General features: G+C 40.1%; 1 protein-coding gene and 1 non-coding gene across 2 annotated transcripts in view; one reads left to right on the top strand and one right to left on the bottom strand.

Moving 5' to 3' along the window:
• SNTB2 (syntrophin beta 2) overlaps positions 1-9,280 on the bottom strand; it is a 70,200-nt gene extending 60,920 nt beyond the window's left edge. Inside the window, exon 1 of the mRNA XM_045293919.1 lies at positions 9,268-9,280. Coding sequence (XP_045149854.1) covers positions 9,268-9,280 — 13 coding nt within the window. The remainder of the gene's footprint in view (positions 1-9,267) is intronic.
• A 3,526-nt stretch (positions 9,281-12,806) lies between these two features.
• Positions 12,807-12,938, top strand: LOC115870759. Its single transcript, XR_004046890.1, has one exon. It is a non-coding gene; the product is annotated as a small nucleolar RNA SNORA49 (small nucleolar RNA).
• Positions 12,939-14,105: the final 1,167 nt, after the last annotated feature.

Below are 14,105 nucleotides of genomic sequence, written 5' to 3'. Positions count from 1 at the left end.
ATATAGGTTGTCCTTGGGTTGTGAGTGTCCAATTTATATACAACCTATAGTTATAAACCCCCTCTTAAGCCTATCATAGTAAAAATTCGAGGTATGTACATGGTTCAAGAGAACAAATGGGTGCTATCTTATAACACATTTCAAAGCATTACTATTAATGTTGCTGTATTATGGTGCTAAAGATGCTGTTGTGTCCCTGAAAATATTCCTTTAGTGCTTTTTATTCATAGAAAGCACACCTTGGGAGATACTGGGGGTTTAGTTGCAGACCAGCACAATAAAGTAGACATTCCCACAAAGTGGGCCACACACACTTTGGGTTTCCTAATGCATACAGAAGTATGCAGATACCATTTTGCACTCTATTAACTGTGCAATAGCATTATGAAGAAGTGTGAAATACTTGTACAAATGACCAAAATGGGACATGGAGGCATGAAGTGAGCACATGCTGTCAGGAAAACGGTGCTGACAGAAACTCAATGGTGGTTGCCACAAATTTCCAATATGGAAAAAAAAAAAGCAGTATCTTTGAAGTACAATGAAACCAGGTATGCCTGCAGATACTATTCAGACAAACACTTTACTGATGCTAGATACAAACCATGCCTACCTATTCTGACTTACCTACAAGTTTGACATACAGACAGACTCATAATATGGGGACAGCTTGTAGTCAATAGAGTAACACACACAAACACATATCCATAAGCCCACACTGACATAAATAAATGAATAATAAATGGGAGAAAAGGGGCAACTCTTTCTTAAAGAATTCCAATTAATACATGTAGGAGTGAGAAAAAATTCGTAGAACCCCAACTAATAGTAGTTGCAGGCAAGATCTACTGACGCATGCTAAAATCAATGGGGGGAAAGCTTAGAGAGTCACAGAATATTCACATAGACCAACATATCTCCCCCAAGATAATTACAAGGGGATAAAAATGTAACCTACTGTGGAGAAATCCAGCAGCAGTGAGCAAGATTTCCATAACCAATATTAAGACATGTCAACATAATGTCTCCCCCCCCTATCCCCCATATGAAACACTAAGTACAATGTGGGACCCTGGAACAGAAAAAAGACATTAGTGGAAAAGCCAGTGGAAACAAAGACTGGTTCAGTTAACAATATTGTGCCAATGCTATCAGTTTCAATTCTGATTATGTGAGGTGTTAACATTAGGAGAAATTGGGTGAAGAATATTGAAGAACTCTGCGTGGTTTTTATAACTTTTAAACCTAAAATTGAGAATCTGGAAAAATATTAATATTTAGAATATTGTTAATATCTGTAAGTCAGTTATTGTGCTTTCCTTTTAATTTTATTGTATTTTAAGTTAAAATCATACAGTACGTATAATTTTATAATTTGCTTCTAAGAAAACCTTATAAATCTGATAAGAAAAAGCAGGAAGGCTAGACAATAAGCAGGAAAAACAGGAATTATGGGGCAGGGGATGCTATGGGGTAGGGAGGCAACAGCTGGACTACAATCCCAATGCTGACGACTCCAAGCTACCCACATACCTCCAAGACAGGCCTGGCATCCTGTGACAGCAAAGAAGACCTACACCCATGCAAGCACGCACTCATGCATGAGTTCTTGTAATGCATCATGTGATGACAATTACAACTTCCTAAACAATCCGCTACGTAAAAGAACTAATTAAAAAGGATGCCATAAATAACTGAATCAGGAATAGTGTGCTTTTCTAGAATTGTTTACATTACGCTTTTCTGAAAGGAAGCCTTTGTCAGTGGTAAATATAATCTACACATTTACATTTAATGTTGAGGATGTTGTGGCAACACAGAATGCTGTCCTGAGACCACAGGTGTCATCTACAACCTGGGAAAGAAAGGTTATGTGAGTACTAACCCAGACTGAATTCACACACTGGGCACCCCACCCATGAGCAGAATCCCTTGTTCTACAGTGGGACAGCAAACTTCTTTTATAAAAGTATCAAAATCAGTCTCTTCCGCTTTCAGCTCTTTAGGGAATAGGGAAAATAACATCCATTTTTCTAGCTCATTGGAATGAGATAAGACTTTAGAGAATTTTTTTCAGGGCAGGTGGGTGGGAGGGGAGATGCAACAACAAACACCTACTATTGAAAATTCATTTCTCAACATAGAATATTAAAAACGTGTTAGTTGAAATGACACACAAGGATAATACATGATCTCACTTATGTGAAATATCTAAAATAGGCAAATTATAGAGATAAACATTTATTGGTGGTTACTCTAAGTTAGCAAGAGGATTAATGAGGAGTTACGGCTTATGGGGTATTCATTTTTTGTTCAGGATCCTTAGTCATCCTTCAGGCCTAAAGCTGAACTCAGCATTGAAGATCAAAAGGGCAGCATTTCCCCAAGGACAAAGTACGCAGGGTTCGGGAAAGGAGGGATGGAAACAGGAAACTCAGGGAGGAAGTGGGATAAGGGATGGTACACTGAGGGGACTGCAACGGTTGAGCAGAAACAACATGTGTATGTACTGTTGAGTGTAAAACTGCTGATCTCTAAACCTTCACCTCATCACAATAAAACAAAAAGAAAAAGAAAAAAGTACCTTTTGGAAATGTACCGTGGTGATGGCTGCACAACAGGTGAATATAATTAATGTACCAAATTTAAATTTTAAAATGGCACATTTTTGTTATATATATGTATATCTATATATATAGCTAGCTATACATACCAAAATAAAATGGTTAAAAAAAATCCCAGGCGCTTATTTAATTACAAAAGCTTGTACTCTGGATGATGGGATGTGAAGACGGTCCTGTCACACACCTGGTCTTCAGAGCCCGAGTCTCCAGAGGAGACCTAGAAGCATGTGGTGCCTACTAGATGTGAGAATGAGCTTCTTTTTTTAAAAAAATCATTTTATTGGGGGCTGGCTCGTACAACTCTTATCACAATCCATACATCCATCCATTGTGTAAAGCACATTTGTACATTTGAGCTTTGCTATGTATGAGTGGGTCCAAACTTTTCTCCTAATATTTTGAACCTGTTATCAATTAAAACACAAAAACAAAAGATACCCACAAGAAGCACTATTTTAACAGGTTTGTAAATGTTCTTCAAAACTGGCTGTACTGCCAGAATCACAGGGCTACATGGGGCGTGATTCTAGCTATGTGACACTGAGGGAAACAGAGCAGAGGCTGCCTGAGGCGGAAACAGGGCAGTGCCCACGAAGAGGGCCCGGAGTTGCAGGGGGTGGGGGGGATGGTGGTAGTATGAAACTATTACGCATCTTGATTGCAGTGATAGTTGCATGGCTGTAATACACCTGTCATAATCTGGAGAAGCATACATTTTTTAAAAATTCCTTAGTGTTGTCAATGGCATTACCATTTGCCCAAGTTACATAGCCAGTCACCTTTAACCCGTTTGTAAATCAACTCTCCCAACAAGTAACACAACAGATTAACAAGTGCCTCGAAAGCTTCCTCTAAAGTGTCTCTCTTCTAATCTCTTTCTGCTGCTCCTTCTCAACAGGGCTCAATTAAAAAACCTCCTTCCAGTACCTAGACTGTCCTTCCCAATCCACCTCGGACACTGCTAGAGCTGTATTTCTAAAACACAGCTCTCACTGGGCACTCTCTGGCTTAAAACCTTCAGCTCTGCCTAGAAGGGAGAAAGTGAAAACTCCTTCATGTGGCAAAAAATGCTCTAGATAATCTTTTCTGCCATGCTGCCAGGCTCTCCCTCTCCTGCTTCAGCGACCTGGATCTCTGCCACTGCGCGTTATTCTCATAACTGGGCCTTGATTCACTGCACCTGGAATAAATACCCTTTCCTCCATCCCCAGTTCCAGAGGACTGTATACATAGAACATACATATAATACAGCATTTTAGTTACAAAGTACTAATTCTGAGAAAAGAAAAAGTGTTAGCTCTGGAATCAGATAAGGCTAAGGTTCTACTTACATACAAATGGAGCCCTAGAGGCAGAGTGGTTAAGCACTCAGCCACTGACTTAAAGGTCAGTGGTCCAAGGCCACTAATCGCTTGCTGCCATAGTGATCACTGCTTTGGGGAAGATGCTGGGAGGGGTATGAAAGGCAACAGAGAGAAAAAGCAGGTGATCTACATAATCTGCAGTGGTTATTGATCTACCAGTACATGTATAGACAGACATGCAGGCTGAGTGGGTGTTCCAGGGATCGTGGGAGTACACCCAACAACATACATGGGCTTGCTAGAGGCTATTTCTACATACGTATTCACCTAAGCTGTAAACAGATCCATGAATCTAGCAGATCTTACAGGGGGTGAAGTTATGGAACTTCTCAGACATAGCCAAACACCTTGAGGGTCACTGGACCTGGGAGCTCAGGGCCATAGTCTCAAGGGGCATCAAACTCAGTTGGCTTAACACAGCCCACCAAGACAACGCTCCACTTCCTACTTTAGTGAATAGTAACTAGGACTGAAAGCTTGTGAGAGGCTCTCCCTGTCCACAAGAAAGAAGGATCGCAATAGAAGATAGTTGAAAATCATTAATCCACGGGACTAATGGAGCGTGCAAACATCAGTGTTGGTGACCCTGAGAGCAAAACTAGTTCCCTGCTTACCAACTACTGGCTGCTCTGAAAGGAATCCTATTAGAAGGTCCTAGGAGTGGTAGAAGGAGGTGGAACAAAACTCAAAATTGGTTTGAGACTGACTGGACCCTCCAAGACCATGCAGCTTTAGATCTGGAAATAAGTTCAGCCCCATGGCCTAATTTTCAACCAATCAATAGAAGGTCCATACAGGTTATAATACCACTAGTAAGGTAGCATACCTTAGAATAATCAACTATTTGGGATTCAAAGGGCAGCATTCACTCAGGAACAAAGTTCAGAAGGGCTAGTAGAGTAGAAGAAATGGAAATAGGAAATATGGGGAGGGAATGGTTTTAAGTGATGTTACACTGAGGAGACTGCAATCAATGAGATGAACAAACTATGTATGTAAGAATTGTTGAATGTAAAACTGATGATCTGATCTGACAACCTTCACCCAATTCACTTCTTGATCCGAGAGGGTTGCTATGAGTTGGAATTGACTAGAAGGGTAGTGGGTTTAGTTTGGATTTGATTTCACTTACGTCCATTCTAACTCAGTGACCCAATAGGACAGAGTAGAACTGCCACTTGGGGCTTCTGAGACTTTATGGGAACAGACAGCCTCATCTTTCTCCTGTGGGTTTGAACCACTGACCTTGTGGTCAGCAACTCAAAAAGTGTACCCCACTAACCACAGGGCTCCTCTAATACAGTAAGTACGACCACTGCCACCCAGGCGAGTCAGACTCACAGTGGCTCTCTAAGGGGTCTTGGAGGCTGTAAATCATCACGGGAGCAGTCTCATCAGTCTCCCCTGTAGTAGCTCATGAACCCTCGACCTTGTGACTAGCAGTCCAAAGCACACGCAACAGCACCACGAGGACACCTTGCAATATAATAAGTATACAAAATTAATGGGCTCTTATAAATATTGCTTAAGACTGGCTTTAAAAAGTTGGCTTTAATGACTATAACACAGACTTAAAAATAATTATTGTTTACTTATATTACTAAGGAGATAAATATGTATTTAATAATTTTGACTGGATCCTGTACACAACCATATATTCCTACTAATTATTCCCTTATTATTCAATCTCAAATGCCCACTTCATGAATTTTCAATTTTGAAGCGTGACAGTGTATTTTTTTTCTTAAATCAAATGCTGTTTTGCTATTTATAGTCATGTTCATAATATTTTACTAACTAAAATATACAAGCAAGCTACAAGTCCTAAGTAAAACCATAAAAGGTCTAAGTGGATCAATAAAAACCAATGATCTGTATCAAGATGTCAACTTTAAGTACAGTATATACTTAATTAGTGGTATATTATTGCCATCTTGTTATTTAAAAATTTTTCTAACCAGCTCATGCTAGATCAAGAAATACAGACACGCATACAACTTTTGTGATACTTTAAAGGAAAATCTCCTCAAAATTATATTAGAAAGTATGCTAACTGAAAATGCCTAAATATTCTTTTCTTTTTAAAAAAAAATTAATTAAGCACTAAAAAACAACCAGTCTACTCAACAGTTTCTACTTCTCATACTTTTGGGATGGAAATTAGGTAACCTTTCATCTTACATTCTATTACATACTACTATATATTTTTTCATTTAACCTACCTAAATACCTGTTAGGCTTACATTTTCATTAACTGGTGCGCTAAAATTATTAACTAAGGAATTACAACAGAGTTGCAGGTTAGGAAATGCTAACGCCTATCTCTAGAACTTCTGCATTCGCAATTTCCCTTGCTTCTTCCTAGATATTAATTCACAACACCATGTACAATTAGGTACTAACACCTATTTTCTAACTATGATTATAACTATTTTACTATGTCCTTACTGAGCCACTATAAATTTGAGTGAAACAATAAATATCAAGGCTCTGACACAAGCAGACAATATCGTCATTTTGGAAGTTTGTACCCATAATTCCAAAATCTCATGACAAACATGAAAAGTAAAAAAAAAAAAAAAATAGAAACTTTTTTTTTTAAATACAATACTAAAATGTGAAGCTGTTGTTTCTCTACATAGACTCCCTCTAGGTCTATGTACTTCTGAAGGCCTTGGTGTTTCCAGCTCTCTAACTCTTCTACTCCCATAAAGAGTTACCGTCTCAGAAACCCACAGAGGCAGTTCTAACCTGTCCAGTGGGGTCCTTATGAGTTGGGATTGACTTGATGGCAGTGAGTTTTTAGTTTTAAACCTACTCTTAAGAATTCTGTGCTCTTCCATTTAAATCACGGGAATAAAAATAAGTCTGAATGGGCAAGATCAGGGCTGTAGGGTAGATGGGGTAATGGTTTCCCAATGATATTCCAGTCCTTGGTACCCTGGAAGAATGAGTATGCACATTGTTGTGATGGAAAAACATTCCTGGGTACAATTTCCTTTGCCCTTTTCTCACCAATTCAGCTTTCCCTTCACACTTTTTCTAATATGTCCCTATATAATTGTCCTGTATCCTTCAAGAAAATCTAGCAGGATGACACCCCCACCCCCACCACCCCCACCTCTTCAGATTCTGACCTTTCTGCCTGGAACTGACCTGACCCAGCAGATCGGACCTTTTTTATTTGACTGGACCTTCTTTAATTTTTAGGCACAAGCCTAGGACAAGTAGATATGGAGAGAAGTTATCTGCAGCCATCTACTGATCATGGAAATGTAGTTAACAGGCTTTGTTTGGAGTAAGCCCGTGCGTGTATGAACTGAAACCCTAGTAGGAATATTTTTTTACAATTATTTTTTACCTCTGTATTCTTGTCAAATATTAGGGTCGTGCTAGAGTGGCTTTGATTATATGAAAAGTTTGCCCTCACAGTTGACAAAGTGCATTAATGTCAGCTTCCTGTAATCAGTAAGTGTTTATCTTGAGATTATATTTATCTTTATGTCTGCTAAATCCTCCCCTCTCTGTTTCAGGGAAAGAAAAAGACTTGCTCATTCAGTAAATAGACAGGAATTATAGAGCACAGGCAAAGCAGCCTAAATAAATTACCATGTTTAGAGAAGATTAATGAGAGTTTTTAATTCAAGTGTGTAGTATTTGCCTCTCTGCACACACAGAGCGTCCTGTTGACAAATACTGATCTCACAATAGATAATTTAGAGAGTTTGAGAGTTGAAGGAAACCTCAGAGGTAATTCCGTTCAGCCTGCTCATTTTTAAAGATGAGTAAACTGAAACCTGTAACAGTGGCCCAGAGAAATTAATTAGTAAAGTCCCTGCAAGTCACAGCCAGCCTGTGGCCAAGCAAGCCAATGGCTAAGAATCTGTGTTCTTTGGGTCATAAGGCCATCTTCGGCTTCAGGGAGAGGTGGTGGTGGTGATGGTGGTGGTTTTTAAGGCAGCAGAAAGCCAGTATACACTACTTGTATAGATAACCCAGCAGCCACTACAAGCAGATCGCATGCTGGCTCGCTGGGTCTTTACGGTCAAAAAATGGAAGCAGTCAGATCTGGACTCAAGATTAGCAGGATAATCTTGTCACATCCTCTGGTCTAGCCCAGACTTGCAAGGTTGAATTCGAGTCATGGTAGTGGGAGCGGGGAGGAAACATTTAGGAACTAGAGGAAAGTTGTATTTTTCATCGTTGTTACATCACACCCTGACTGGCTCATCTCCTCCCCGAGACCCCTCTGGAAGGGGATCTCCAGTGGCCTACTAATGGGCTTTGGGTCTCCATTAATTTAATTTCTTTGGAGTTCAGTTTCTTCATATGTAAAAAACACAGTATCTATTCCTTGGGGGTTATTATGAGGCTTAAATAAATTAATGTATGGAACAGGATTTTAGAAATTACAAAAGTCATATAAATGTCAGGTATTACTATTACTTAGTGCAGGAGAACCTGACTGACATTTTCAACAGCTTCAGAAACCAGCACTGGTACACGGAGAACCGAATGAATGAATGAATGAATGACCGTATACCATGTGGTTTAGGCCGCCTCCCAAAAAGCATCTTCACAGAACTTAATGTAGGGCATGTAGTGGGAATTCTAAAAAATGACCCTGTGCTTCTGAATCCAATTCCACCCCCACCTTGGGGGAACCACTGTGAGGGTAAATGAGGCAAAGCTCAGGCTGTGGCTCTGAGGAAGGCAGGTTTTCTCAATATTACCCTTCTTGGATGAAGGCCCCTGCCACACAGACACCATAGGGCCAGGACAAAAGCGGTGTATGCAGGCGGGTGGGGAAATTGTTCACATTCTTAAACTGTGATTATTCAGCTAAAAAAAAATTTGGTGAGCAAAAAGTTTTAAAGTCACACACACACACACACACACACACACACACACACACACACACACGACTTTCTCCCATGTTCTAATTCTATAATTATGGGTTGTTTTTTTTTCCTGTGGTGGAAATCCTGGAGGTAGAAGAGCGTCTTTAAACAAATCCTGTGCCCAGCAGCAAAGCTGGCAGAGGACATCTGGAATGAGGAGGAAAGCATTGTTCTGGGAATGTTCTCCCTTGTCAATGTGGGTCAAAAATAAGAGCTCTGACTACCTCTGAAACTACACAGGTTGGGCTCCGCAAAAGCCGAGTAGCACGCCACTTTGTCTTGTCTCCCTTCTCAATCATCTTCCCCATGCTCCAAAGACAAGGGTCCGGTTCCTCGCGTGCATATAAATTCACTCTCATTCTGCAAGAACATACGCACCTACCTCAGACATGCTACGACAAGGTACTGAACATAACTTCCAAGATGTTTAAGTCTAGAAAGTCCAATTCTATTACTGAACGTGGTAATGTTTCTGATTCACAATTAACCGGTAAATATTCCTTGTTAAAGGTCGAAATAGATGCTGATTAGTTTCTGACGATGTGTTGAAGTCACAGCACACTGTACAAGAAGTCTTCAGTGCGGAGGAACAGAAGGCGAGCAGGTCTGAAGACAGTCGGAATGAAAACATCTCATGGTACTGGCCAGTTTCTTTGCCACTGAACAAACATTTACTGGCAAAATTCTGGGAATGAAAAACAACTCCTGTCTTCAAGAAATTAAAAATATAACAAAGGATAGAGGAAAGCAGTCATTATCCTCCTTACTCATTTAATGTTCAAAGTGTGCCAAACAAGACCTAGTGGTGCTGTTGGGTGAGCAATGGATGGCTAATTATAAAGTCTCCAGTTCAAACCATCAGAGCCGCTCTAAGGGAGCAAAATAAGGCTATCTGTTCCCAAGAAGATTTACAACCTTGAAAACCCTATAAAAGGTTGCTATGAGTTTGAATCACCTCAGTGGATTTATGTAACAAACACCGAGCCAAAGTGCTTTGCTTTATGTGTATATAATTTCATTTAATCTCACATCAGTTCTATGAGATAGGTATATCATTACTCTCATTTTACAGATGAGAAAACTGAGATTACCGAAAAGGTAAAGCAAACAAACTTCCCACTTGGCACCTGCCAACCAATAGCAACGATGGAAAGTGCAAACATGAACCTCAATTATATTTCTCCACTTGTCAGTGTGTCACGATGTGGTGACTTGGGGGCGGCTACACTGCTATGAACTATGCTACTAGTATTTCAAATGTCAGCAGAGTCACTCCTGGCAGACAGGTTTTCAGTAGAGTTTCCAAACTAAGACAGACTAGGAAGAAAGAACTGGTGATCTACTTCCCCAAATTAGTCAATGCCAACCTTACAGATCACACGGGAATACTGTCCAACACTGTGCTGGACGATGGCCCCTTAGGTTGGAAGTCACTCAAAACACACAATGGCCAAAATAATGTTGTTTTCTGTTGTACATGGGACCAGGTTTGGGCGGCCGACAAGAACCTACTTACCAATGAACAAATAATGGCAACTCAGGTTTTTTAACTCTATATTAAGAAAGGTAAATAGTATTACACAAGGTAAAAAAGGTCACGTAAAAGAGTGGTCAAATTGAAGGAGGGTTGGGTATGATCAGCTGGATCGGCAGGAAAGGTTTCCCACAGGAGACTAATCTGTGAAAGGCAGGAGACAGGCCTTAGACAGACAAGAGGAAGTAAGCATGCCTGGCTCAGGTTACACCACAGAGACACAGGAAGAACAGGGAATATTCTAGAAATGTCAAGACTTAGGAAAGGCTAGAGTGCAGAATTGAGAGTTCAAAATGAAAGTGATTTGCTTTGGGTAGGAGGGAGGAGGCAGGAGAATAAGAATTTTTTAAAAATTTCTAACAGTTTCACTGACATAATTCACAAGTCATATAATTCAATAGTTTAACTATATTAAAGAGTTGTGTACTCAAAACCACAATCAATTTGAGAACACTTTCTTCTTTCTTATACTCATTATTAGCTCCCCATTCCCCCCTAACCTCCCTTGCTATAACTCCAAGAAACTATTAATCCAGTCTCTGTCTCTACAGATTTACCTATCCTGGATTTGATATACAGAACAACATACAGTGATTTGCTTTTGAAAGAGTGAGAATATTGAGCTACGGATGATCAGACACCATGAAAAACAAGCCTGCAAAACAAAGCAAAAAAACAGGCCTGGATTGCTATGGGTTTTTTCCCTTTAAAGAATTGCCACCAACAACAACAACAAAATTGCCATCCTAAGTAAACAAAAGGAAATATGAGCTCACCACTAAAACACACCACAAACATTGTGAAATGATGGATTACTATGTATTCTTAAAGAATTCAGCCAAATGACTGTCATGCATTAAACACATCGCAACCTTGTGAGCAGGACAATCTTAGCAGCCAGGAACCCTTACTGTCAGAGTTAACCTGTCCTCTAACTCTAATTCGGGTGGGGAGTGCTGCCTCTGTCCATGCATTCTTAGCCTATTTTAATCTACATATCCAAGTACAATAAGTGACAGCAAAAGTTCGGTAAGAAATCTTTTCTTTTGAGCCCATCATTGCTGCCACTTGTGCCAAGTGACCTCTGAGGGTCTTGAGAGGGTCAGAATCAGCTCAATGGCGGGGGAGGGGGGCTGGGTTTTGAGTTGGTTCTAAAGCCTATAATCTCAGCAATGCAAAATTTTCCCTTTAAGCACTTTGTACCACTCTGTCCATGTTTAAAAAAACTTCTCCTATTCAACTAGTTGATGCTGAAGAGAGGCTAAATTGATTACTAAATGGCATTAAGACCCTTAAATTGGAAATAAGTTAATAAAACAATCTTAAAGTGAACACACACAAGCAAAACTACTGGGTACAGACTTGAGAAAATAAAAGTTGTTTCTCAAGTATTTCAGATTATTACCCTAACCATTCTTCCCATGAATTTAAGAATCTTCTGGTTTCTTTTAAAGTTATCTTGTTTTTATTACAAAAGAAAGGTAACATACTGTAAACCATTTTAATATGACAGAGTAGTATGATCACTATGAACTAAATGCAAACACAGGACACTCTTCTACAGCTACTACCAGGATCACATAGCACGTCCGTGTCTCCAGACAAGTAGAGCATCTTCTCTCATCCTCACAAATGATCCAGAGTAAAATAAACTGTGTAAATACACAAAAGCCTGGAAAAAAAGGAATCTTTCATTTTAAGCACTGTGGGAAACTGAGGACCGGGAAGAGAGTATACGTGGAAAAGTTCTCCTACTCATGATTGAGGAAGCCTGGGAGGCCAGGATTCTGGGTGGGTGGAGACCTTCACATTTGAGAGTTCCAGTCATAATCTTCTAATTAAAAAACATCCCCACAATATCCTCTCATGACAATGCTACCTTCATGATCCCTCTTACAAGCACAGGGCTAGTCACTATCCGGCAGTGTTATCTAAAGGAGCACATGGGCTGCTATTGTTGTTCTGTCCGCTCAGGGGACAGTCACTCCCCCCTCTACCTGCCCTTAGCACTGGTGTAAATGTTACTCCCAAAACAACCGCTTGGGTTAAAATACTGCCCACCTTGTCACGAAAGTCGGTGTCCGTGGATGGTGGGGGGTGGTGGTGGTGGTGGGGTGCTTGCCTGCCCCAAGACTATATAAGTTCATGAAAGAACACATTCTTTCGCACCCCCTACTCAGACCTGACTACACGGAGGAGGGAGCACCTAAAAACTTTTGTCTGTCTCTTTATTCTTTCCCTTCAATTACACAACTGTCCCTTAGGATCCATCTGGTTGTGGGCTGACTCCCACAAAACACTCACTCTTCAATACTGTATATACTTGTGAATAAGCTGAGTTTTTCAGCACATTTTTAATGAAGTTTAAAATTAAGTGCCTCGTTCCTCTCAGCCTTACTCCAGGGCCTTCTCGCTGTAGAGTGACCGGGCATTGCCTGAGGATAGATAAGAAAGGCCGTGTCCCTCCCCAGGAAGAACCCACTTTCTTCTGGGGCCTACACACTGAGCTAACAGTGAAAAAAAAAAAATTAAGTGCCTTGGCTGACATTCAGGTCGACTTACACTCGAGTATATATGGTAGGTTTAATATTATCTATGAGTGAGCATGTACACACATTGATACATAGGTACATGTGGCTATACGTATGGCATTTGGAAGACCTGGATATCTACTGCAGAAAATTTTATCATTTGAAACCCGACGTAGCACAGTCCTATTCTGATGCACATACGAATGACATGAAGTAGAAATGACAGAAACTGGGGCACACTGTCTGCTTGGGCAATATCCATGGCATATACATCCATGGTTCCATAAGGTTATGAGAGTTCAGGATGACGGTCAGAGACTAAGATGTGGTAAAGACAATAGCTTCTCACATGTAACACATGCATGCCAGGCCTCTTGTAGCAAAGCAATTAAACTGCCAGGTTTATAATAGTACTAAACAAACAAACAAAACAAAACACCAAACTCACTGCTATCTATGGTTAATAGTTCTGAGTGTGACCCACAATACTACTGGGGTTCCTTGTATAATGGTAACAGTGCATAATCTATAGAACATATGTCTTGGAGTCATAATAAACACATGTGTTAACGAATTAAGTATGCAAGTAAACACAGTATTGCTCCTAGGTTTCCATTTTATCCCAAGCACAGGCTTATTTCAAACAAAACATGCAAACATGTCTCTGCAATAGTGGATGGCTACAGACAAGTTCTCTCAGTAACACATGAATTTCATTAGGATATCTTAAAAAACAAAAAAATCCAAAGAAAGCACTAGCTTCGGGCAATGAATGTACAAATGTGCTTTACACAATTGATGTATGTATGGATTGTGATAAGAGTTGTATGAGCCCCTAATAAAACAATTAAGAAAAAAAAGAAAACACTAGCTTCCGAGGAGATCAACTGGCATCATTAAACTCAAGGCACAGAGATCAACTTAGAAAGGTACAGTGACTTTTTTTAGACTCCAAAGTGGGTAATAGTGATAAATCTTTTTTTAAAATAATTCCATTGGGGTTCATACAACTCTCATCACGATCCATACACATGTCAACTGTGCAAAGCACACCTATACATTCGCTGCCCTCATCATTCTAAAAACACTCGCCCTCTGCCTGGGCTCCTGGAATCAGCTCCTCATCCTTCTTTTTTTTTCCCCCTCCCTCC

This window comes from Echinops telfairi, unplaced genomic scaffold (assembly GCF_000313985.2).
Source record: "Echinops telfairi isolate 266 unplaced genomic scaffold, ASM31398v2 ScPeMD7_2291;HRSCAF=2852, whole genome shotgun sequence".
Taxonomy (NCBI): domain Eukaryota; kingdom Metazoa; phylum Chordata; class Mammalia; order Afrosoricida; family Tenrecidae; genus Echinops; species Echinops telfairi.
The sequence above is the reverse complement of the archived record's forward strand: the minus strand, read 5'-3'. Positions and strand labels throughout refer to the sequence as shown.